At 33.9% G+C, this 25,154-nt stretch overlaps 2 protein-coding genes across 3 annotated transcripts; both read left to right on the top strand.

Annotated features, from left to right (window-relative positions):
• Window positions 1-103: 103 nt before the first annotated feature.
• Window positions 104-9,226, top strand: LOC131938909 (ubinuclein-2). The gene is made up of 7 exons (XM_059297134.1): window positions 104-245; window positions 926-985; window positions 1,202-1,700; window positions 1,991-3,077; window positions 3,768-4,631; window positions 6,246-6,278; window positions 6,713-9,226. The coding sequence occupies exons 1-7, from the start codon at window positions 133-135 to the stop codon at window positions 6,718-6,720; spliced, it is 2,664 nt and encodes an 887-aa protein (XP_059153117.1). The 5' UTR covers window positions 104-132; the 3' UTR covers window positions 6,721-9,226.
• Window positions 9,227-13,148: 3,922 nt separating this feature from the next.
• On the top strand, window positions 13,149-24,850 carry LOC131938913 (phosphopentomutase-like). 2 transcript variants are annotated; one of them, XM_059297143.1, is made up of 20 exons: window positions 13,149-13,234; window positions 15,029-15,180; window positions 15,995-16,094; window positions 16,206-16,273; window positions 16,415-16,503; window positions 16,696-16,780; window positions 17,033-17,116; window positions 17,732-17,755; window positions 17,933-18,105; window positions 18,312-18,435; window positions 18,579-18,644; window positions 18,942-19,039; window positions 19,223-19,314; window positions 19,571-19,653; window positions 19,985-20,078; window positions 20,413-20,542; window positions 21,138-21,240; window positions 21,623-21,709; window positions 21,984-22,117; window positions 22,483-24,850. In XM_059297143.1, the coding sequence occupies exons 2-20, from the start codon at window positions 15,091-15,093 to the stop codon at window positions 22,589-22,591; spliced, it is 1,833 nt and encodes a 610-aa protein (XP_059153126.1). In that variant the 5' UTR covers window positions 13,149-13,234; window positions 15,029-15,090; the 3' UTR covers window positions 22,592-24,850. The 2 variants fall into 2 exon arrangements, with proteins under 2 accessions (XP_059153126.1, XP_059153127.1); XM_059297144.1 differs by lacking the exon at window positions 13,149-13,234 and adding an exon at window positions 13,483-13,524.
• The last annotated feature ends 304 nt before the right edge of the window (window positions 24,851-25,154 follow it).

The raw sequence follows: 25,154 nt of genomic DNA, 5'->3' as shown, positions 1-25,154 counted from the left end.
TATTTTTTTCCATTGATCTTAACTATTACTCTTTATCCTACATGGACTTATGAATTTTAAAATGTTTTTATTTTTGTCTTATGGTCAACACATTTTTTCAGAGATTTACTACTTGACATTGTGGCAACCAAAATGAAATCATATAACCTGTGCAAATCAAGAAATCAGACAGCTGAAGATTTTATCAGGGCCTATCTCGACACAGATATTAAGCCCATCTGGCCTCAGGGTTGGATGCAGACAAGGTATTGGAAAATTTTGATTTAGCATAAAAGTTCTGATTCTCACTTCAAAAGTAGATTTAATTTAAACATTTTATTTCTATTTAGAAGTTGCTTTGAAGCATCAAGCTATTTTCAGCTTTAGTTTTTAAAAAAATTAAGGGATCTAGTGTATCAATATTGGGATGTTTTTGTACTCCAATGTACATGGATTTATGGTTAACACTTTTCTGTTAAATCTAACTTAAAAGTATTTATTTTATCTAAGAAAAAAGCAAACTAATATGCTTGGTGCAACTCTATAAAATAACCCTGGGAATACTGGTCCCATACCAGAACAGTTTTCACCATTTAAAATCAGTCTTAAAATTGCTTTAAAACTGACTGAGAAATTCAAAATTGTTAATAGGTACAAAATAACAAACTGTCCCAGAAAGTTATGTGTGTATATATATGTGTATTATATACTTCTAGGATGTGTGTGTGTGTATATATATGATTATTATATACTTCTACAATGTGTGTGTGTATATATATGATTATTATATACTTCTAGGGTGTGTGTGTATATATGTGATTATTATATACTTCTAGGGTGTGTGTGTATATATATGATTATTATATACCTCTAGGGTGTGTGTACATATATGATTATTATATACTTCTAGGATGTGTGTATATATATGATTATTATATACTTCCAGAATGTTATTCAAAGAGAGTAGAGCTGCACATGAAGACATGACCAAAGTATTAAATAAAGAGTAAGTTCAAATTGTGACTATCCTTTTTACTGTTTACTTTGTTTTTTATCTTTTGAAGTAGAGAAATTAATTACATAATTATAAATAGTTGTATTATTTTATCACTATCTCGGAACATTTGAGCAATTATTTCAACTATAACTATTCATACTTTTTCTTTATTTTCCTCGATACATTTTTTAAACATAATCATGTCATTATTATTTTCTTTATTAGACCCAAACAAAAGAAAAATGTTTCCCTGGTCAAAGCATCTTCTCCAACTCCTGAGCAGTCAAACCAAGACACTGTCCGAGCCCATGTATCTAAAACAGAGGATGTTATAGAAATAACAGATGAAAAGACAGACACTGTTGTGGTCAATTTGCCTAACGTGGATGTCAAACCTTTGTCAACAGTTTCCACTTATAATTCATCACCCAAAATATCACAACCCTCTAATGCTGACACATCTGCAGGTAGTAGAATAAATAAGCAAGCGAACACACCCTGGACAGCGCTAGCTACACCAACTTCAACGTCCATGTCACAAAAACCAAACGACAACTTGAATAATTCGTCATCAAAGTGGAGTCAAAAAGCCGAGTCGGCTGTTCCTTCAGTGACACCAACGTCACCATCTGTCCAGAAAACACCAGTCATCTCCAGGTCATCTCACCAAGGGCTGTCACCACCAGTGTCCAGCTCAACACCAGGGGGTGCAGATAATAGCCCTGTCAGTTTTAGTATTTAATCCTATCTACATAATCCAGCTCGATATTACTTGTCATATTTTTAAATTATAGAGCTTTTTTTTTTAAATGTTGTTAGAAGTCAATTCTTTTATTGAATTCAGTTAAATGTTCTTAAAACAAAAATTAAATTTTTTATTCAAAATAAAATTCTTAAAATTTTATTCGCATTTTATTAGTCTTTTAGGAACTAGCTTTCAGGAACTAGCTTTTTTAAAAGGTATTTCTTTCTAATTTGATAATGTTTAATGTTTATCTCTATTCCTAATTTCAGACCTCAGCCAACAGTACTCGTACATTTATGACAGCATTTGAAAGCTTTGCCGGTGCTTACTCCAGGTCTGACACCACTGCATCCATCTCCTCGCCACAGACACCCAAGCAAAGCATTCTGGGCCAGCAGCCAGCTAAAGCTGTGCCCCTGCAGCCAGCCTTGACATTTGAGCAGCAGCAGCTTGCCAGCCCACAGCAAAAATCATCTCAGGAACAGAAAGTTGTGAATGCTCAACAGCAGAAGGCAGCAGCCAGATCATCCTCATCCGTGGTTGTGAACAAGGACATTCCTAATGCTTCGTGGAGCAATGTTAACTCTGTTGTCCCTCAGGGAAAAACATCTAGTCCTGCAGGATTAATAGGTAGAGTTCCAGTGATATCCCCTAGCACTGTAGGTGGATCTAGCGACAAAAGTAGACAGTTGCTGGTGCACCAGGAGAAACAAACCAAATTTATCAACACCGTTTGCGCTAAATTAGACCAGTCAACTAGCTCAAATAAAAAGCGCGCCCAAGTCTCAAACATGGGGTCATCGTACCAGACGTCACCTCAACAGAAACAAAGTTCAATGTCCTACCCGTATCCTATGTCTTCCAAACAGGACATGCAGCAAAGAAGTACTGTCCCCAGCAGTAACGGCCCTTCGCCGGCCCACAAGTGGTCAGGCTCAACTAGCCAACAAATTCAGTCTTGTACTGTTATAGGAACTTCCAGCAGCATTCATGGCCCTAACATGCCATTTATGCGGGCATTAGGACCTGGTACACCTAATGTACAACCTAATGCCAAAAGCAAACAAACTTACGGAACAATAAGGCAGCCGTCCCCTCCACAAAAAGCACAGTCAACGTTACCTAGACCGTCAGCTCATAATGAAACAGGTTTGTTAAACAGTCCTATGGTGTCAGTTTCTAGAGGTAGCACCCCATCTCCACAGAGGTCTCCAATATCCCCAGAGCAACCTTCGTTATCACTTTACGAGCAGATACAGTCACAAATTCGTAATCAAGAAGCCATGGAGGGCCAGGCATTAAAGAATTTGGCAATGGCGCTTAGCTATACCAATTCTTCAAACCCAGGTTTTCAAGGTGGGTCATTTTTATTTTATTTTTTTAACCCAAGTCTTATTCCTGGACCCTCCCAAATTATTTATCCAATTTCTACCTGTATATTCAAAGCTTCTATTCTTTTTGTAAACATGTGATATAAAACAAATTCTTGCACAAGGAGAGGTGTTTCTTTCAGGGTTAGATTAAGTACAAGTGGAACAAAAATTCTCAAAAGTTATGTCTGTGTAAGTAATAGTCAAGCACTGTGGTCAGCTCCTGTACTGTTGTAGCTTTGTATTGGTGTTAAGTTTTTGTTTTTTAAAATGTTTTATCATTGTTTTTTTTTTAATGTTATTTGTTGTTTTTTTACAAAAGTTAGCAAAAGCATGCTCAGTTTTGGTGTACTAGACAAAATTTCATGGTCTCTGATTTACTTCTGCAATCCATCATCATTTTTTTTTTTACCGAAGATTTTACTATGACTTTGTTGATGTGAATTGATTGATTGATAAACCGTTAAAATTGTAATTAGCTTGCTCTGTGCTCTAACACACCTCATCATCAGACCCTGCACCTCCAGTACTGAATGAAAGGGGGACATCTTGAAAACTGTGGCACTCTCATTACAATCTCATATTGGGTTGTCACTCATTGTACCCACCACCATCATCTGCCTGGCCATGGGGGGAGTCATTACTGGCACCTAAATTCTGAAATCTCTGCTTGCAGGAGTGAAGCCTGCCCAGATCAGGGGGATGCACTCTGAAGTGAGTGATAGCCAAAGTACCAGTGCAGTGGTCACTTCCAAAAGTATCATCCCCTCTCCGATACAAGCACTCCCTGTCCAGTCGTGTGAGAAACTTGACAGACCTGTTCAACCAAAACAGCATAGCGTGATACTGGGTAGGGATTGTGATAGCTTTGGTGTCCAGTACTCGGCCAGAGAGTGGGGCGGCAAGTCACCTGGTGATAAAAGCCTGTCCAAAAAGGAATTTGAAGTAACAGAAACCGTAGGCGTTTACACTGAAACAACAGCGGCTGACTCAAAACATGTTACAGGTGGTAATGAGTTCTCAACATACATGATCCAAAGCAAGAAGATGGAACCTCAGCAACGGTCAGATGTAACTGCAGAATATTACAGAGAATCTCTCATTTTTAAAAAACCATTTCAGACTTTTAAATCGCCAGGCAGCTATGCACCACAAACACGGGCGACTGCTCCTATAAAAATAAATTGTGTGGATAAACCGTCTGGGAAAGCTATTTACAAACAAAATGTCTCTCAAGGGCAGTCAGTTCATAGAACAGCAGCCAACATGGTGCTAGATTCAAAATGTAATGACATAATGGCCAAGTTTACTGCTGACCCTAAGGTCACCACCGCAACAAGAGATCACCAGCATATTGCCAGCCCAGCAGGGGATTGCTTGTTTCCAGTCGATCAAATGCTAAACCATTCGTTGCCACAGTACCCTTATTCTCTCAAGTATGCCGAGCATTCAACAGACAAGTCTCTGGAAACTCAAACATTTCCTGGACAAGTTTCTGTTCAAAATATGTTGAACTCAGCTCCACCTTCAGTGTCACTTGGTGAGATCAAGCTATTGATGATGTAGTACATCTGTAATATAAATCATTCATTGTGGCCCACTGGTTCTATCTATATAAGAAAGCTGACTGTGAAATGACAAAAAAAAAAATAACATATTCTTCAACTGAAGACATTGCAGAAATAGGATTTTACCAATTTTTATAAAATTCAAGAAAACCATGAAATTAGAAAAATTAAAAAAAAAAAAAAAATAGATAGTTTGTTAAAAATGGGATAAGAAACATCTATTTTCATACATTGTATGAAAAAGTTATATAATGTCAAAGTAAATATTTATTTGAGTTCTTTAAGATAAACACTGCTGGTGTTAATGTAATATATGTTATATTTAAATTGTACATTCATTTATTGCTATAAATGTAAATTATTTTCATAACTGCCATTTGTGGTGTACTCAGTATGAATCTTGTAGGAAACAAAGTAAATACAACAAAAGATTTTCCATTCCTTATAATACAATTTATTTTGAAAAAACACAAATTGGCTGCTTATTTAAAAAACAAGAAAAGACTAAGTAAAAATGTAATTAGCAATAAAAAAAACTACTATATCTTTATTTGAAAAGTGTAAAAGCCCTGGGGAACTGACTTAGTGTTCACCAAAGTTTTGGAGGGGAAAAAAATGATTTATTTTGTTATTTTTTGTTAACATTTTCCTGTTCAGCCAACATAAAAAATATTTTCATGCAAATAAATCAATGAAATGTCTAACTGGTATTCAAGGCTGAAAGTAAAGGAATAATTTACCCTGAATGTTTAATGCATGGTTGTGATATTAAACATAGTATACAACCTGGTTTTTCTCATATTAAAATCTTTTCTCACAGAATTTTGTTGCTTATCCCTTTTGTTTTATTTATCATTAAACTAATCTGTTCAAGGGGGAAGCATGTGTAATACTAATAATGAATGGAATTTAAAATTTCTTTTTTTAAACAAACAGCATTTAGTGAAATAAAAAATGTGTCGTAAGATGTTAAACCCTTTTGTTTTCTCTTTTATAGTTCTTTTATTTGTTCAGACATCGAATGAAGCAATGTTTCAGTTTATAACATTACTTCACTCATGGTGTATTACCTTTTATTTTATTCTTTGGCATGCTCTTAGTAAACTTGAAAAACTTTCGTTTATTTTTATGCTGGTAAACTTTTTACTAATTTCATTCACAGTTCTTTCTGAAAACATATTCAAACTAAAATGTTTGAGTTTAACATTTTAAAAGTTCTGTTGAAATTTAAGTTGATTTATTCATAAAATTCAAAATAATAAAATTAAGGCTAAAATTATTTTGCAAGCATGATTTTTCTTTTTTCTTGCTTTGCCTGAACCCCTCAGTACTTAGTTGTTGTTTTTTTTTTAAATACATTCTCACCAGAGTATTCTAAATATTTTTATAGTTATGATTTATTTTAATAACTTTTAATAAAGGAATTTTAATTTGCTAACAATTCTATTATTATCTTAACAAACAGCTTCATTTTTTACATCTTTATTTCTTTCTTTTTGCTGTTTCCAGAACTTTTTTAATTAATTCAAAGATTTAATGGCATATTTTCACTTAACACTTTTTAAATTATCTTTTTTTCCTTTCAGGCAAAAAGAATATGGATGCTACCAAGCAGTTAGGTAAGTTTCACATTAACTAAACTATTTTGTCTTTTAAGGTAAGTTTCACATTAACTAAACAATTTTGTTTTTTAAAATCTTTATTATGGGGGCATAATGGTTGAATGGTAGAGCGTTCAGCTCCCCATCCAGACTGTCTGAAGCCCCTAAGTCCACCAGACTTGCACTGGGAAAAGTAAAATCAGCTGGGCATAGTGCTGACCACACCATTCCTTCATAAATCAAGGTCTAGAAACAAATGAACTCTTCTTCATCTGCCTTATGAATATTTAGTCTGAAGAGGGAGCTTTTTTTAAAAAATTCTTTTAATAATCTTGATTATAATCTGTGATTTCATTCTCTCAAAACCTGGACCACTAATATTTACTGTAAGAATATTTAAAATTCTACTTGTGTTGAGCATTGTAGTTAAACTTTTCTCTTTTACTCTACAGGTAAATGAGCTTCAGCTAGAATGCTACACTATTGCCAATATCCCAAAGTATCTTTCATCGTTGATTCAAGTTTTAATGTTGCACTTAGTCAATTACATGTTATTTTTCAAGTGAATTTGTGTATAGTGGTTGCTTAGTTAATTTCTTCATGTCAAGAATGTATGATAGTTTTGTCAATATATTGACACGTTTAAAATTAATCAATAGGACTTGGCATCTTTTTTTTCTGGGAAGTGGATTTTTGAGTTTATTTAACTGATACACAAAGGACTATACTGTGTATTTTTGTTTGTTTTCTGTATTTAAGTTTGTTAACCACTGCCTCGCTTGTAGTTTGTTGATGTTTTATTATTTAAGTACTTTTTAATTAGTTTTACTTGTAGAAATTTTTGTTATGAATTTGAGGAAGTTAGTTTAATTTTTACTGATCTAAGTTTTTTTTTTAATGTGATCTTTAAAAAGTAGCCAGAAAGCTAGTCATCATGTTAATCGTTTTATGTTTCAAGTATAAGTGATCAAAAGTTATGACCTTAAAAACATTTTACTTATAAAACCTGTTAAAAAAGTTTTTTGAAAGCTTTTAATTTACAAGTATTTAAATCTTACACTAGATATCACTTTTAAAAACAACTTTATCCTTAATTGTACATGCTGTATTTTGGACCTTTGTATAAACAAGCTCCACCTTAGCAAATCAATACCCAATTAATGTTTTTGTTCGTTTAATTTAGATATATTTTCTTTAGGAAATTTCTAAGGTACGATTCAGTCTTTACACAAACTTTATTAATTATAGCATATTTTGTGGAATTTGATAGTTAAAAAGCCTGATTTATTATTTCTTCGAATATTAGCTATAATTACCTGAATGTTATTAGTTTGTTTTTTTTAAACTAGAAAGTTAATATACAAATTTTGTGTATCTTATACATCTGGGTTCTATATAATTCTACAATTCAAATTCTATAATTCCACTTCTTTTAACAAATAGTTTGTTTATTATATATAATACTGGAATTATTGAGTAGATCTAACATGTATGGTGTCCATTAAGTCTAATTATAATTTCAAAAATCGATTACAAGGACAAATGAAAAGGCATAGTTAGAGAATAAGCTGTATATATTTGTTTTTCCCCTCATTTAATGTACCTCTATGTGGACACCTAGTCTGATTTAGATGAGCGCTTTACATTACCTATATATAATAGTGGCCTACACAGTTTGTAACTAATGCAACACACACCACACCTCCCCAAAGAAAGTAGTCTGAAGTTATAAAAATCTAAGCATCCAGTACTTGAATTATCATTGAACTGTACCACATCTTCATCATGACATAAATCTATGGTCAAATTTAACTTAACAATTTTTAATTGCTGCTTTGTTTTTTTGTTTACAATTACTAGATAAACTACACAATAATTCACTTTAAGATAATACAATAACTATATTTTTTTTTAAATCACTGCCATATTTATTTAACCTAAATGTCTCAGATTTTTTTTTGTTCCCTTAATATTTTCCGTAAAACTTTAAAGTTACATTCTAGTTTGATAGAAAGGTAATCTGACCTCACTTTTATATTGTATGCATTATAAGTCCATTAAAAAATCTTGTTATTGCATGCATATGTCACATGAGGATAAAGGGATGTTTAATAGCTTTAAATCTGATTCATTACTGTTATGTGTGTCCATTTAGTTTGATTAAACAAAGTTTGCTATAGAAACGATCTTTGAAAAATGTGACATGATTTAATTTGTTATGTTAGATACTTGAATTTGGTTCGCTGGTGTGAATGTAAAAAAAATACATATAGTAATTCTTTAAAATGGGACGATATGGTTGAATGGTAGAGCGTATAGTGACAAACCCTCAAGTTCAAATTCAGATTCCAGTCCATATTAAAAAACTATTTTAATTTCTATCTAGTTTTGCTTAAATAATGGGAGAGGATTATGATATACTAAAGATAATTATATTGTAGAATAAGTATGAATTAAAATAATCCTGGTATATATAATTATTTAATTTTTTTAAAAATCATGTATATTTTTTAATTGCAGACAATTATTGGCACTTTTGTTTTAGGCTTGTTAGGTTGAACTTAAATGTAAAATGTTTTTTTTAAAAAAAACTTCACGTTTTACATTTCTGTTCTTACCTCTGGAAGCTAGCAATATTTTGTACCTGCTTATTTCAAGAACCTAATCTATGCATTACATATGTTAAAAATTGCTTCCTCAACTGTTGCTCTTTTCTTATTATTTATAAATGTCAACACCTTGTGACTTTTTTTTTTCTAGTTTAAATAATTTGTATTTTAAATTTAAAAAATTATTTTTAAAATTTGTCTACATATATTTGTAACAAGTTTCTTGTATACTGTTTAAAAAAAAAGCCATAATTATCAGGAAGTGATCTGTCTGTGTCTAATGTACAGCATATATTTTTTTCTGTTCAAATTACTTGTTAAAGTGGATGAATTATCAGCATACAAAAAGTAATTAAAAGTTCAATGTATTAAAACATGCCCTCCGCATCCTTCTTTGTTTACCCACATTGTTTTTTTTTAAATTTTATTTGCTGCATTAAACTATATTAATTTAGATTTAAATTTAAAAAGCCTGAGACAGCAAGTTGGACTTAATCTAAAAGGCGTGTGCATGTTGGTTCGCCAGTTGTCGCATGGGCGGATTCACTTAGCCAATGTCTGGTTGGTTATAATCTACAGCATATAACACTTAGCCAGCAGGGATACAGATACTATGGAAGTTAACATGCATTTGATGTATTGGGAAAGAAAAAAAATGAACATAAAGAATTGATCACACCAGAGACATGGGCCAAGGTTGAAAGATAGGAGAGAGATAAAACAGAAGATGACCCAATCAATGCCAAGACGGTGAAGAGAAAATAAACATTAGAACACAATATTGAGTTCTTTCAGGCAAGAACGTCTACCATCTTTCCCCACCCCCGAAAGAGATAAAATTTATATAGAAAAAATATAGTTACCAGTGTCCACCCCCTCCTCTGTAAAAATTAGTCGCCGCCGCCCCCCCCCCTCTCCCCTTCTGCGGAGGCAGAAACAGCAGCAGGGCAAGAAGGAAACATGAAGAGACCCTGAACCGTCTCAGGCTTGAGTATTAACCCCAACAAACCGGTGGAGGATAAAGAAAAAAGATCCTAACAAGAGACACAGAACAGAAAGACCGATGGGGAGATACTAAACCAACCTCTCTCATTAACCATTCCCGATTTACCACCTGCAAATCGCTTATCAAATTTAAGTATAAGTGTCCCCCCCCCCCCCCCACCCCTCTAGAAATAGTAAGGGAAATTTAAGAGTATGAAAATTGGCAAAGTGGCCGGCCGGGGGCGGCATTCCACTAGAGGCGCCCAGCTATAGCCGCAGATATATTACAACACTTTCTAAACCAGCTTTGGGTGGATGAGATAATCTAAAACTGTCAAAGAAAGGAGACCTGTCACAACGAAACAACTGGAGATAAATGATGCTTCTTAAAATCCCGTGTATGGTGCTGACTATAATTATCCTAGATAGACTTAGAGACGCCTAAGACAAAAAACGTAGACATGAACAGGCTGGTTTTTTTTACTAGACAGATCATGCACTGACCACATTGCTACGCTGCGCATCATTATTGAACAGTCACTTAAGTGGCAATCCCCAATACATATGACTCGGTGTAGACTTCGAAAATGCGCTTTGACAGTGTGAATAGAGATTGTATCTGGAAGCTTATGTGCCAAAGTGGTGTACAGAGTTTCTTCGAGGCACCTCTTCGGGGGGGGGGGGCAGAGCCCCCTCGAAGAAAGTCTACCGCCCCCCCCCCCCCGAACGAGATGGATTTTACATAGTAAACATACACTTTTACTAGTGTGTCCCGTCCCCCCCCCCCCCCAGATGTTGACCCCCCCCCCCCCCCCCCCCCGAAAATATCAAGTGCCCCCCCACCCCACCCACCCCCCTCCCCCCCGAGAAAAAAGTCTGGAAGAAACACTGGTGGTGTACCCCAAAAATGTATCTATCACACAGAAATTATATGAAGGTTCTGACTGTCAGGTAATCAACAGAGGAAAACTAACAAACCCCTTCACGGTGAAGACAGGAGTGAAACAGTGATGTATGCTTTCGCTAATGATATTTTTTTATGGTAATCGACGGACTTATGCAGAAGACTACAGACAACGTCACAGGAATCATATGGAATTTCACCGAAAGGCTGGAAGATCTCGATTTAGCCGATGGCATCTACCTACTATCTCACACACAACAAGCCTAAATCTAACTGAATCGGTTATCTGAAGAAGCCTCCAAAGTAGGACTTAAAAAATTGATAGAAATAAAACAGTAACAATCAGGAGGACCTGTCCATCAGTGTTTCTTCCAGACTTTTTTCTCCGGGGGGGGGGGGGGGGGCACTTGAAATTTTCGGGGGGGGGGAGGGGGCGGTAGACTTTTTTTCGGGGGGGGGGGGGGCGGACACTGTTAAAAGTATATATTTTCTATATAAATTATATAAATTTCAATTTGTTCGGGGGAAGGGGCGGTAGAATTTTTTCAGGGGAGCTTCGCCCCCCCCCCCCCCCCCCGAAGAGATGCCTGGAAGAAACTCTGCTGTCCATACAGCTTAAAGGAGAAGACATACGCGAAACAAGTTCATATATCCATTCTTGGAGCAGATGAGGACATAAAAAGCTATATAAATAAGGCCAGATGCTGATATGTCTTCAACTCACTAAGCTCAATATGGAGTTGCATAGCCTTGTCACTCCAGAGCAAAATAAAAATCTTCAACACAAATGTTTAGTCAGTATGGTTTATGGCTCGGAGACCTGGAGGGTTACCAAAACAAAATACAGACAGGCTAGAGTCGTTCAAACAAATGTTTACAACAGATCCTCAAGATAAAATGGCCAGGTATGTCTGTGGCAAAACACCAAAACAACAGCCAATAGACAGGGACGTTAGAGCCCGCAAATGAACATAGGCTGAGAAAGGAAGAGGATAACATCGCGAGGTAAGCATTAGACTGGAATCCCCAGGGGAAAGTAGGCCGGCTAAGGAAATCCTGTAGGACAGGAGAAGATTAGGCAAGGGCTGCCGGGCTTACGTGCAGAGTTTCTTCTAGGCATCTCTTCGCCCCCCCCCCCCCCCCCGAAGAAAGTCTACCGCCCCCCCCCCCCCGAACGAAATGGAATTTATATAGATAACATATATTTTTACCAGTGTTCGCCCCCCCCCCCCGGAAAATGTTGACCGCCCCCCCCCCCCCTCCCGAAAATATCAGTGCCCCCCCCCCCCCCGGAGAAAAAAGTCTGGAAGAAACACTGCTTACCTGGGCGCAAATAAAGAGAGCCGCTCAAAACCGAATCCGATGGAAAGCGTGTGGGTTGTAGCCATTTACTCCTCGTGGACCACAAAAGAAAACTCAAGTAATAGGCCACACTATTAGTATTTAACATCAGAAGCAAAGACAGGGAAGGGCGGGAGTGGCGGCCACCCTGAGCGCCCACTGTAGAGGGGGGGGGGGCACCAAACGAAGTAGAAAATAACATGCTTTTTCAAAACTACATTACTGAACTCGTACACAATCAACGTTCTTCTTGCCTTGGCAGACTTATTTAATTGTTCTGTACATCCCTTGTGTGATTACCAAAATAAAAACTGTGAAGAGACTATGTGAAATGTGTTTGTGTGAGAGGCGCCGGTCTATATCGGCCAATGCGCGAACTGGCAGACCGCTCTTTCAAAACGTTTAATAAGTAAGGACAGTGTTTCTTCCAGGCATCTCCCCCCCCGCCTCGAAGAAAGTCTACCACCCCTTCCCGAACGAAATTTGTATAGAAAATATATACTTTTAACAGTGTCCGCCCCCCCCCCCTGCGAAAATTTCAAGCAGTGTTTCTTCCTTCCAGACTTTTTTCTCCGTGGGGGGGGGGGGGCTATATATTTTCGGAGGGGGAGGGGGCGAACACTGGTAAAAGTATGTTTCCTATATAAATTCCATCTCTTTCGGGGGGGGGGGGGGGGGGGGGGGGGGGCTGTAGACTTTCTCCGGGGGGGGGGGGGCTCCGCGAAGAGATGACTGGAAGAAACTCTGATTTCAAGTGACCCCTCACCCCCATAGAAGAAACACTTAGTAAGGGGCTGGGATCCATTCCACTCTCCCCTCCTCCCGCCCCCCCCCCCCCCCCTTCCCCCGCGATCACCGGTCTATATATCCTGTTTACTGACTTTACACAATCTCGACAAACGTATTTTTCGCACCCGAACATTCATTCTAGAAGTCTAGATCTAGATTACATTCTAGATCTGTATGGCAATGTTAAATTAAAACAAAAAATTTCCTCAAAGTTATAGATCTAGCAGCTAGGGTCGTCTAGATCTAGCTTTCCCAGTAACATTTTAAACTGTTATTGCATTAAACCTTGTGGTGCAGGAGTTGTGTAGTCTGCATTTGTTGATCTGGTGCAAAAAAACAAAACAAAAGTAAGTTGAAAGAAGTGGTGCTATGCCAGCTAGTATAATGTTTACGTATGATCTAGATCTAGATCTAGATCTAGTAATAAAATCCTTCTCATCTAGAATGCTACAACTTGTTACTAAAGTACTACTAGAGTCTAGATCTACTAGATCTAGATCTAGATCTAGAGTCTAGAGTAGATCTACTACTGAGGCACAAGTGAACACACACAAACTTGTGACACAAGTGCTCTGACTCTAGTGAGTCTAGTCTAGTCTAGCTACTACACTAGACTAGAAGAGGAATTATAATTCTGGTACTTAGTAGATCTACTTAGATCTAGGGCCCTATTATTTCTTATTAAACTTATTTCTGATTAGTTTAGCCAACTGACTCTTCATCCCCAGTTCAGTACACTGAGTACACTAAGTCTAAGTACACCACTTTGTACTTGTTGTCTTGTAGGCCCCAATTTCAATTAGTTTCTCAGATCTCACACATTTAAAGTTAAATTCTCGGTAATTAATACATGTAACAAAATTAATGAATTATGCATAAACTACACCAATCAAGCATTCAACTTAGCACATGGACAAGTAATAGTAGAATCTATGAACAATATGATGTAATTTATATTTAATATATTAGGATTGCATCACTAACTATAAGCTGTAACTGTAGATTCTTAGATGATGCAGTTCTTGGTTAACATAATGGGTTAGGCCTAATTATTATAATTATAAATTAATCAGCCCTATTCGGTCTGACTAGTTTTTATTGATGTTTTTTTATCAAAAAAGCCACAAGCAGGACTGTACAGTATTGTACAATAATTTGGACTATACTTTAAGTATAGTTCCACCCATATGCCACACTTCTATTATTCCATGGCTTTATTCTGGGTGCAAAAGCAATAATTTGGATCAGAACCTAAAATATAGCAATGATTTGTGCTCGGCAACTCAGAAGAAGCACACTATAGGGCAGTATAGTTGAGTATAGGGGTTATTCATAAATGACATCTTACTCGTAGGGGGGAGGGGGGTCTGTAATTTTGTGATGGTGTGTGATGAGGTGAGGGGTTCAGATGGTGTGACGTCACATTTTTGCATTATAAAAAAGCAATGTTAGAAAACAAATCTTAGCCGTTGTTTCACTTTTTGGAAACTGTTTTAATAAATTGTAATAGGAATTGATTAAAATAATCTATGTTGACATAGATCTGAAGTGTGATGTCATTTTAGGTGGGGGGAGGGGTCTGGCTTTTGTGACGGGGGGAGGGTGAAGAAGAATCGTAAAAAAAGCGTGATGTCATTTATGGATTTTACACACACACACACACACACCCCCCCCCATAGTTGCAAAATAGCACAATATGTGGGACAATATATTGGCAACCCAATAGTCTTGAGTTCAAATCTGGGTTCAAGTCAGTAGAGCTTCCCTGAGTCCACCCATCTCAGATTGGGTAACTAACTCACATTAGGGAAAGTAAAGGCAGCCGGGCATAGTGCTGACCACATGATCCCTTCATATGCCGAGGTCAAGAAACATTGAACTCTACTTTATCTGCTCAAATGGACCGCTAGTTCTAAAGAGGAATCTGAACTTTTCTTTTTCTTTTTAAATAGCACAATATATCTGCAACATATATATATCTATAAGGAGGTCAAGTTTTTTATATATGTCTCAAATATAAATGTCGCTAAAATTACCAAGGGTAAAACTGGTATACTATCACCTAGGATAAAAGGGTGAAACATTATCAGTACGCCTATTAGGCTACTTATTTAAAAGTTCATGCTACTTATTATCTTCAGATTTAACATCAAGCATTGTCCTGAAAGAAATCAGTGTCACACGGTCTAATTGATTAGCCAAGATGGCTAGCAATGAAATTGACACAGAAATCCATAAAAGTGGAGATGCTACACTAGATAAAGAGATTGCCTTGTGGATAAAGTGGGACAAGGTTTGTGGCAGAAAAGATTTTATTGTTTAAAACAGTATTTAGTATATGATTATATTACCTTTAGGGGGTCGTGTGGTCTAGCAGTAAAGTGCTAGACTGCTAACCCAAAAGTCTTGAGTTTGAAGCTGGGTTCAACTAGTTTAAGTCAGTAGAACATCCCTGAGTCCACTCAGCTCTGATGGGTACCTAACTTAAGTTAGGGAAAGTAAAGGCAGCTGTGCATAGTGCTGACCACACTATCGTTTATATGCTGAGGTCACAGAAATAGGTGAACTCTTCTTCACTTCCCCCATGGACCATTAGGTTCGTAAAGGGAACTTTATATTACTATGGTTGTATAATACAGAATTTAGGTGAAGAACTTAAAGTATTCATATCACACTTTGTTATACCTCTGAAAAGCTTATCTATTCTTTTTGTCACTGCTTATTTAATTTAAAAAACTCAGTACCAAATTTTGCTCAGTCACAATGCTCACAAGAGAGACCACTTCAGTTTATAAGCTAACAATTATTGTAGCCAAAATAGCCAATTGTGTCTGCTTTTTGTTGATTGAAAAAGTAAAAACAAAGACACAATGTCTTTTCAGTACTCTGTAAAATTAAAGGCACTGCTTTGAATGAATATATTTCCTTATTAAATTTGTTTCACTATCACCATTTCTTAATTTTTAGCACTGAATCTAACATCAAAGATTTACTCACGAAAATTAAAAGATAAAACAATTAAAACATGTAAATTCACTTTTAGCCCACCTGTTATTTGATTATTTTTCTATTTATTAATAATTGTTTCACCTTTTAAAAAAATTAAGAATGAAAAATCAAGGCTGCAAATTAAAGAACTGGCAGTTAAACAGAAATATGAAGAACTTAAAAAACTGCTTCTCACAAGGATGGAGTTTGGTACTGCAGGTAGCTACTACTTTTTGAAGTTGCTGTCACATGACTTTAAAATAGTGGCAAAAATTATTCATTACTTAATATTTCATTTATCAAATTTAAAAAGATATCTGTTGATTTTAGGCTTGCGAACACGAATGGGTCCTGGCAATTCCCAGATGAATGATTTGACAATAATCCAAACAACGCAGGTTAAACATAATAATTTTACTTTTTTATTATTTAGCAAAAGAGTAAATATTTACATTTCAAATTAAGAATTTCAATTTGTAAATAGTAGATAAATGTATATTTATGTTTAACCTTGTATTTTTAAAAAACTTTTTTAATAGGGCCTGCTCAAATATTTGAAAGCCACTAATACCCTTTTAGAAGATATGGGTATTATTGTAGGTTATGATGGGCGTCACAACAGTGAACAGTAAGTTAAAAATATTGCACATTTTTGTGCAGTTTTTTAAACAGACTTTTATTTGGATTAGCTATTACATTTCCTTGTCGTTTAGAATAAGTAGTTATTTTTATGTTTATCATGTAGCGACTTCCAACAAATTTATAATAAACAAATTTTACACAAGGATTTGGCATAATTCATTTGCATGTATTATTTTAGCTGGTCAAAACTAGTGGCGACAATCTTTGTCAATGCTGACATTAAAGTTTATCTGTTTTCAAAGATGTGCCCCACACCCTACGTGGTAAGTAGCTGGTGGTAAGATTTAAATGTTACTTATTACCCTATAAATAGTCTAGTTTGACATCTGATTTCAAATTATCTGGCTCTACTGTAATAATTATTGATACAGACCAATGAAAAATAAAACATGCTATCTCTAATCTAAGAAACAATGTTGAAGCTCCAGGATAATTAATTTTTTTCTTCTAAATTCCAAAATTTGTTATCATTTCTAATATTATTTTCACTGAAAAATACAAACTATGTTACACAGGCATACGGTGTTCGTAAGTGTAAGGCAGCTTGTGGAATTATGATAACAGCCAGCCACAATCCTAAAGAAGACAATGGATATAAGGTAACATAGGGTGACTGTTAACCAGTTCTTTAGAGGCCTGTCATTGAATCACCCAGAAAAACTAAGTAGCTCTTGCAAATTATGTTTACTTTAGAAAGACTTTGGTTGCTGATCTTTAGATCATTTCAAGTGATTAAAAGGCTTCTTATTGAATCACCCAGAAAAGCTAGTAACTCTTGGATATTGTGTTTACTAAATTACTTTAGATAGACTTAGGTAGCTGATCATCAGCTATTAAAAGCTATTTTCAGTTATTAAAAGACTTGTTTTTTTCCCTACATTTTTTAATTAACTCTGTTATTAAGTAAAGTAAAAGTAAAGTAAAGTTCCCTTTTCAAACCTGACGGTCTATGGGGCAAGTGAAGTAGAGTTCACTTGTTTCTGTGACCTCTGCATATGAAGGGATAGTGTGGTCAGCACTATGCCCAGCCGCCTTTACTTTCCCTAACGTGAGTTAGGTACCCATCAGAGTTGGGTGGACTCAGGGATGGTCTACTGACTTGAACCCGGATTCGAACTTGATACTTACGGGTTAGCAGTCCAGCTCTCTACCGCTAGACCACTCCGTCCCCTGTTATTAAGTAAACTAAAAAAATTTTTTTATTTTCCTCACAGGTTTATTGGGACAATGGATCTCAAGTGAGTTATTGATTTATCTAAGTTATCCATATGTTGTTTTAAAAATACATATCTTTGTGATTAACAATACATTTTGCACTATTGTCAATTGCAGGGAATTCGTAATTGGTGTTAAATGACACAAATAAGCTTAAACTTAAAGAAAAAAATTAATCAAGTTCTGCTTCATTCTAACAGATCATATCACCTCATGATAAAGGTATCAGCCAAGGTATTTTAGAAAGTCTGGAGCCAGAGGACAAATCTTGGGACACAAGTGTGCTGCAGTCTAAGTCAGAGCTTGTGTTTGATCCTCTAGATTTGATCATTGAAAACTACAACAGTGAGGCTCTGAGTCTTTGCTATTTGAGGTGCTCATTTTAATTGTGTTAAATATAGCTTATGAAAAGGTGTAGTTTAGCAATATTATTCTGAGCATAAGTTATGTTCTCAATCACAAGACAGGAATAAATGGTATACTTAAGTAAAAAAAAAGGAACACACTTTAGGGGATTAACACATATTGCCGTTAGCTAAAAACTTCACACTATACTTGACGTAATATTTTACATTTCAGAGAAAAGAACAAAGAATGCCCAGTTCTTTTTACTTATACTGCTATGCATGGTGTTGGTTATAATTACTTTTTACATATCTCAAGAGCTTTTGATTTCAAAGACCCAATTCCGGTGACGGAACAGGTGGGTATTTTCTTTATGAGATGGAAGCACTGACATTTTAAAAAATGTACAGAATTATATAATACATATTTATATAATAAGAATGGTATTTACAAAATATTTTAAGTATTTTGACAATTAAAAAAAATTGTATTTATTTTCAGATTATTCCTGATCCAGATTTTCCCACTGTGAAATATCCCAATCCTGAAGAAGGTGAAGGAGCTTTGGTCAGTTTTTATCTTTATATCTTGAATTGATGTTAAAATACTTAATATTTTTTCTCTTGCTATTGTTTGACTTATTCAAGTTGGTTAATCAACTCAGTTTCCAACTGCTTTTTTTTTTTTCAGTAACACTTGTTTACACATTATTTTGTATGTCTAGTTGTAAATTTTGTACATTAACCAAAAATAATAGTTGTGATTCTTCTTTTTATATGCCTGTCATTTTAAAAGTATTTTTAAATAGAAAAAGTAAGTGCTCCTTATTCAATCTTTCTGTTTTTCCCCTTGGTTTATTTCTAGAAACTAGCCATGGCCACAGCTGATAAAAATAAAAGCAAAGTGATTTTGGCAAATGATCCAGATGCAGATAGACTAGCTGTAGCAGAAAAAACAGAAAGGTAAATGTCTTACAGTCAACTTCATAACTTCATGGGTCAAAAACTGTAACAACTTGAAATAATTTTTATGGCTCCTTTTTTAAGCACTATTATTATTAACATCCGCTTTACTTTCTTGTGTATCTGTAAAACAGTAAGTACCAACAAATGAATGTAAAACAAATGAATAACCTTTGCTTACAGTGGCTGGAGAATTTTCTCTGGCAATGAAACTGGTGCTCTCCTTGGTTGGTGGTGCTGGACAACATGGCGACAAAAGAACCCTAAAGAGGACTGTTAGTATTTTTTCTTATGAATAGGCTCTCTGAATTTAAAAACATTCAAATACCACAGTGTTGTTTTATTTTTCATCTACAAACGCAATATAAATTTCCTTGTAAATTTGGTGGAAATATTGCTAATACTGAACAAAGATAGAATTGTACACTCATCATTCTTTTTTAACCCCCAACACAAATTGTACATTTTTTTTGTTGTTTCTCCACATTTTTAAATCTCTGACATGAAATGAAAATCTTTTATCTGTTTCAGTATCTAAAGTGTACATGCTCGCCAGTACAGTATCTTCTAAAATTCTTGAAGCTATAGCCAAGAAGGAAGGTTTTAACTTTATTGTAAGTTGTTTTTACTCAAGTGTGTCTTTTTTTAACTTGAATGTTTATGTGATATATTTAAGAATATGGTTCTACAGTTTTTAGCTTTAGTAACTAAACTAACACATTTTTGTTTAGATGATTTTGTGGCAGTTACTGATTAAAAAACATATTACTCATACATTTTTTTTAAAACTTGTAATTTTGCTTTAGAGCTTAATATATAAGTGGGTGTGGAACTATAAATTTTCTATAGCTCACATTTCACAACATTTTGATTTCTAGCTATTCAGCAATTTATTTAAAAAAATGTTCAATTTATTTAAATATTTAAATTTACCTCCCTTGGTAGGAAACGCTAACAGGCTTCAAATGGATGGGGAATGAGACGGACCAACTGTTACAGTATGGGAATAAAGTCTTGTTTGCGTTTGAAGAGGCAATTGGTAATTTTAACTTTTTAAACACAAATATAAATCAATAGTAAATATATTAAACCTACCCACTATTTAAAATTGAGACCTTAAAATCCCATAACTAAAATAATCTAATTTTTCTAAGATTAGAATATATTAGTATTACTATAAAAAGTAGTTATTTTCAAATAAAAAGATATAAACTGCCCACTTTGTTTTTACTGTAATTTTACTCTCCAACAGTTTCTAAGTTTAACAAGTAGAGGCACTTTTTTAAAAGTATGGGCTAAATAAGATGTATTTAGAGTAAAGACTGTGTCATATCTTTTCTGATTGATATTTTATAGTAGTTTTCATGTGCCAGGTTTCATGTGTGGCTCAGTTGTGTTGGATAAAGATGGGGTCTCAGCTGCTGCTGTGATGGCAGAACTAGCCAATCATGTTTACTCATCCAACTCAACACTCTCTGAACAGTTGGAAATTATCTACAAACAGTGAGTAACTTTTGCAGTGATAGCAGACATGAAAAGTTTTGGAGTTGGTTGGGAGTGAGTCTACGGTTTGCACATCCAGAAATGTTTTAGTCTGAAGAACAGAAGCCAGTTCAACAATTGTTCCCTAGCTTTTATAAAATGTGCTGCTTTTTATTTTATTTCAATATTTTAGAAAAAATTACTGCACATAAAAATAATATCTTTCATTTTAAAAACTTTAAAAAAGTAATTTCCTGTTAAAGTTTGGTCTTCAATAAAAAAAAAAGTATATTCATATGGGTTTATATAATAAGATTAATACTGCGTCCTGGGAACAAATAGACTGAGTCTCTTGAATAGAAATACATGACATTTTAACTGAAGATCAAATTTGGTTGTTATAAGCTGAAAAATAAAATAAAAAAAGGTTTATTAACTTCTTTATTGTCTTATTTAAGATGTTTAAGAAACAACCATTCATGTGGATTTCCTTTTTTTTAAAATAATGTGTTGAAATCTTTTCTTCCCATTTTATTAAAGAAATATACTATTTAAGTTTTAATTTGTATACTTTTTCTAAAATGTTTGGTAAAATATTTTATCATGTCCTTAACAGGTATGGATATCACATTAGTCAGAATTCCTACTTTATTTGTCATGATGCTAAAACCATTAAGAACATGTTTGACAGACTTCGTGATTATGATGGAAAGAAGCAAGTAAGTTGAGTTCAAGCACTAACCTTTCTATGTATATCAACATTTCTTTCTAGCACATGTGTAAAGAATGTAGAGATCTTGTTTTTAAATATGGTTATAATAGTCTAATAAAAGTTTTTTTTTGATGTTTTATACTGTATATAAATCTATTGCTTTTTTTTCCACGATGTCCAAAATCTGTTGTTAATATTTATGTTAGATCATTGATGAAAAAATCTAAACTCATTTAGATCTATACCTTAAAAAAGTTTCTAGTACATTCCTATTTAGTTAATTTGTTTGCTCAAACTCTAAATTTACAGTAAACTTATATTTATTAGGTTAGCTTATAACTGCTGGCAAAAAGTTTTGTTAACATTGTCTTAAAAAAATCTGCCAACAGTATCCATCTAAGTGTGGTGACTATGAAATTGTTCATGTTAGAGACCTAACTGTGGGCTATGACTCCGAAACTCCAGACAAGAAGCCTGTAAGTAAAATAATGGAAATAAAAGAATTTTAAATCTGTTTTGTTTAAGGGTTTTTTTTTAAATATTTAAATTTTTTTGCTGTATACACATTTTAGCTGTCTTAGAATGCTTTAAGCGTTATTAAGAGTTTCCATTTAATTTTTAGAAACTTCTAACTACTTCTTAAAAGTCCAAAGTCTTTCATTTTTCTTTGTGACTCCTCACAACTTCAACCTTTTCAATAATAAAAACCATCTTCAAACAAAACAAAACCTTTTTTTTTTGTTAAATTAGAAACTCCCAACGAGTAAATCAAGCCAGATGATTACCTTTAAATTTGCTAATGGCTGTGTTGCCACTCTGCGAACAAGTGGAACAGAGCCAAAGATCAAGTACTATGCTGAACACAGGCCAAATCCCAAGCTAGGGTGAGAATATTTTTAAAAATGTTTGAATTCACTAACAACCTTTATAGTTATACCTGGTTTATTTTTTATAAAATAGTTCCTGCTGCATTAAAAAATTTAATTTGGTTTCAAATTTGGATCTATGTTAGATAAGTATAAGGCATCTGCCAAATACTTGGGTACAAGAGTAAAGAGAGCTGATCACAATCCTTTTCAATTACATTTGTTTTGAGTTCATCTTTTTAAAATCTTTTAATTGTTAAACTATTATCAAAGTAACATCTTTAGTTTTTTTAAATATAGATCTAGTATTAAAGACGAAAACATTATTTAACAATTTTATTTGAAGAATGCATCGTTTTAATATATACATCTATCTCTGCCAGGCTTGGTTTTGATGAAGTGAAACTACAGCTTCAGGAGATAGTCAAGAATATTGAGAATCATTTTTACAACCGGACATTATTCCCTGAGATCAAACCTAGAGAGACTTAAAACTTGCAGGTGTTTTCCAGCTTGAGAGTGCCAGTGCCAGAACTGCTGCTGCGTCAGAGCTTTGAGAGATTTAAAATTCTGAATGCCACTGTGATGTGTTGGGGAGGTGGACTAGTACATCTTAAAACATCAAAATTCTAAAAATTCTCAATGTATTTTTTTTACAATAAAGAAAAATGTACCGAAAATGCATTTAGAAATTTTTTTGTTGTAAAATATTTATTCTACATTTTAAAAATATTTTATTCATGTCTTTTTTTTCGGGGGATGTTGTTAACATTTGTTTATTATAGTTTGATTTTTAAATTAATTTTTTTCAAGCCTCATTGAAATCCTCTTGGGTGAAGCTTCCTTTTTTCTTGTTAGAAAACTATATACAGCTGGTAACATCTGTATATCAGCTCAACTGATTTTAAACTGCTGGTATTGTTTTGTTTTTGTGATTTTCTTTAAGACCGATACTAACCTACAACTAGCCTATTGATTGTCATAGTTACTTAACACTTAACATTGTGCAGAGTTCCTCCTAGACTGTGATAGTGATGTAAAGTTAAGCCGATAAAATTATCTCTTGTATGGCTATACTTTGTTAAGAATGTTAATCTTTTGAGTATTATCTTTAAGGTCATTATTATCAGTAATTAATAACTTAACCGTTTATTTTTGTTTTACTAAAATATAAAAGCTGTGGTTTATTTATTTGTTTTTATATTTATTATCCATGTGTTGTATATTACACATGTTTACCTAGATAAATAATTAAAGAGTAATTATTTTTATAAAAATTTATATCTATATAACTATACATGTATCCCAGGATTTTCTGAAGAATTTATTGTAGCACCTGGCTCCTTATTTTACTTTCATATCAATGTTTTTTTTTTGTTTTTTTAAGCAAACAGCTTTAGTAAATTCATTATAGTTTTTACAAGTTTAAAATTTTTTTTCTAGCTTTACATGGCCACATTCCTGTTGAAGTGTATTGCATGTGGTTGAGTATTTGTTTTTACTGCGAAGTGTTTTCAGTCTGTTTGGTATTTATATTTCAATTGTATACATAAGCACATCTAATATACTTTGTTATTTAAATAGATTGGGCCGGGCTCAATCACACCTGGGGTTATGATCTCCTAGCTTTGTTTTGTGAATGCAAAAGTGATCAAAGTAGAGTTCAATCCAGAGCTACTGATAGTAATTTGCTTATTATACTCACCATCAAGAATGTAAAATAAAAAACATATCACTCTCATATCTTAGGATCAAAGTAATTTACTACTATGTCATCTCACATTTTTATAAAATAAAAGGTTCAATTAAAATCAAGAGAGCTTATGTTGCTAGGTATAATAGTAGCCTTTTTTTTCAATGAGTTACATCAAACTTACTTAAATCACCTGAAGTTGTTTTTGTTTGTTGACTTTTTTTTGTGTTTGAAAGCATAGTTTATAGAATATAGATCTTAACTTTTTCTTAGCATATTTTTCAGGATTTTGTCTTATATTTTTGTTCTGATGAATTCATTTCTATATTCTTAATATTTGCTTCTAGGTTTTATTTACTATAGAATCTTAGGATATATCACAAAACATATTGCATGTTCAGACATGTCTTTGTGTAGCACACAGTTAAGCAAAACACACACACTGCACTTTGGTAAATCCATGAAGTGAAATAAGTTATATATCATGTACAGCTGTAACTTTAAAAATTTTATTGTATTAGATTTTACCTCTTTTAAATGTAGTGAACAAATTTTATACCAGGTAATGCTGTTTGTAAAAATCAGTTATTTAATGAATCTCTGTTACAGGTAGTGATATAAAAGTAAAAAAAAAACTACTTACTGTTGCTGTAGGCCTACTCAATATTAAAAATAAAAAGTTGCATCTTTGTCAAGATTTGTTTGTTTTTTTGCATCCACTTAAAGTAAGAAATATGCTGCCTTAGTTGTGTCTAAATTCTTAAAATTTATCCTTTTATAACATTCGATGATTTGACTCGTATTTATCAGACTTTTTTATATTGCTTCTTTCAGTACATTTTCTGTTACTCATACAAAGTAAGGAAAAACTCAATATAACTAAACAACTTAATAGTTATCACTTATTTAGAATATTTTTGTTTTTTAAAAATTCTCTTGAAAATAAAAAAAAAATGCTTTCAAATTATTTTACAATTTTCAGCATTGCATCATGTGTTTTCTTCTCTTCTATGCTTTCTATTGGATGACTCAATAATTGGTTTAACTTTTTCTTTTATTTTTTTTCCATAATATAGATCTAATTTCAATATTACAGGTTAATTTCATGTGTATGTCCAAATTAAAAACGCGCCTGAAATATCAGCAGTGTTTGTCTTCTGTTTGTAGTCTAAATGAGCACGGGCATATGAAGTCTGGTTTAAACATAAAATAGTTCAAGATTGTTTACTACTTATTTTTGCAAGAAGATCCTTAAATATGGGGTCATCCATAAATGATTAAATGATGTCTCCCTTTTTTTTAAAAACAATTTTACCCCCCCCCTCCCCTCCGCCACACATCGTCACAAAAAGCCAGACCCCC

Source organism: Physella acuta, unplaced genomic scaffold (assembly GCF_028476545.2).
Source record: "Physella acuta isolate Inbredline_101_S28 unplaced genomic scaffold, ASM2847654v3 ptg000259l, whole genome shotgun sequence".
Classification (NCBI taxonomy): Eukaryota; Metazoa; Mollusca; class Gastropoda; family Physidae; genus Physella; species Physella acuta.
This window is presented reverse-complemented; position numbering and strand designations above follow the sequence as displayed.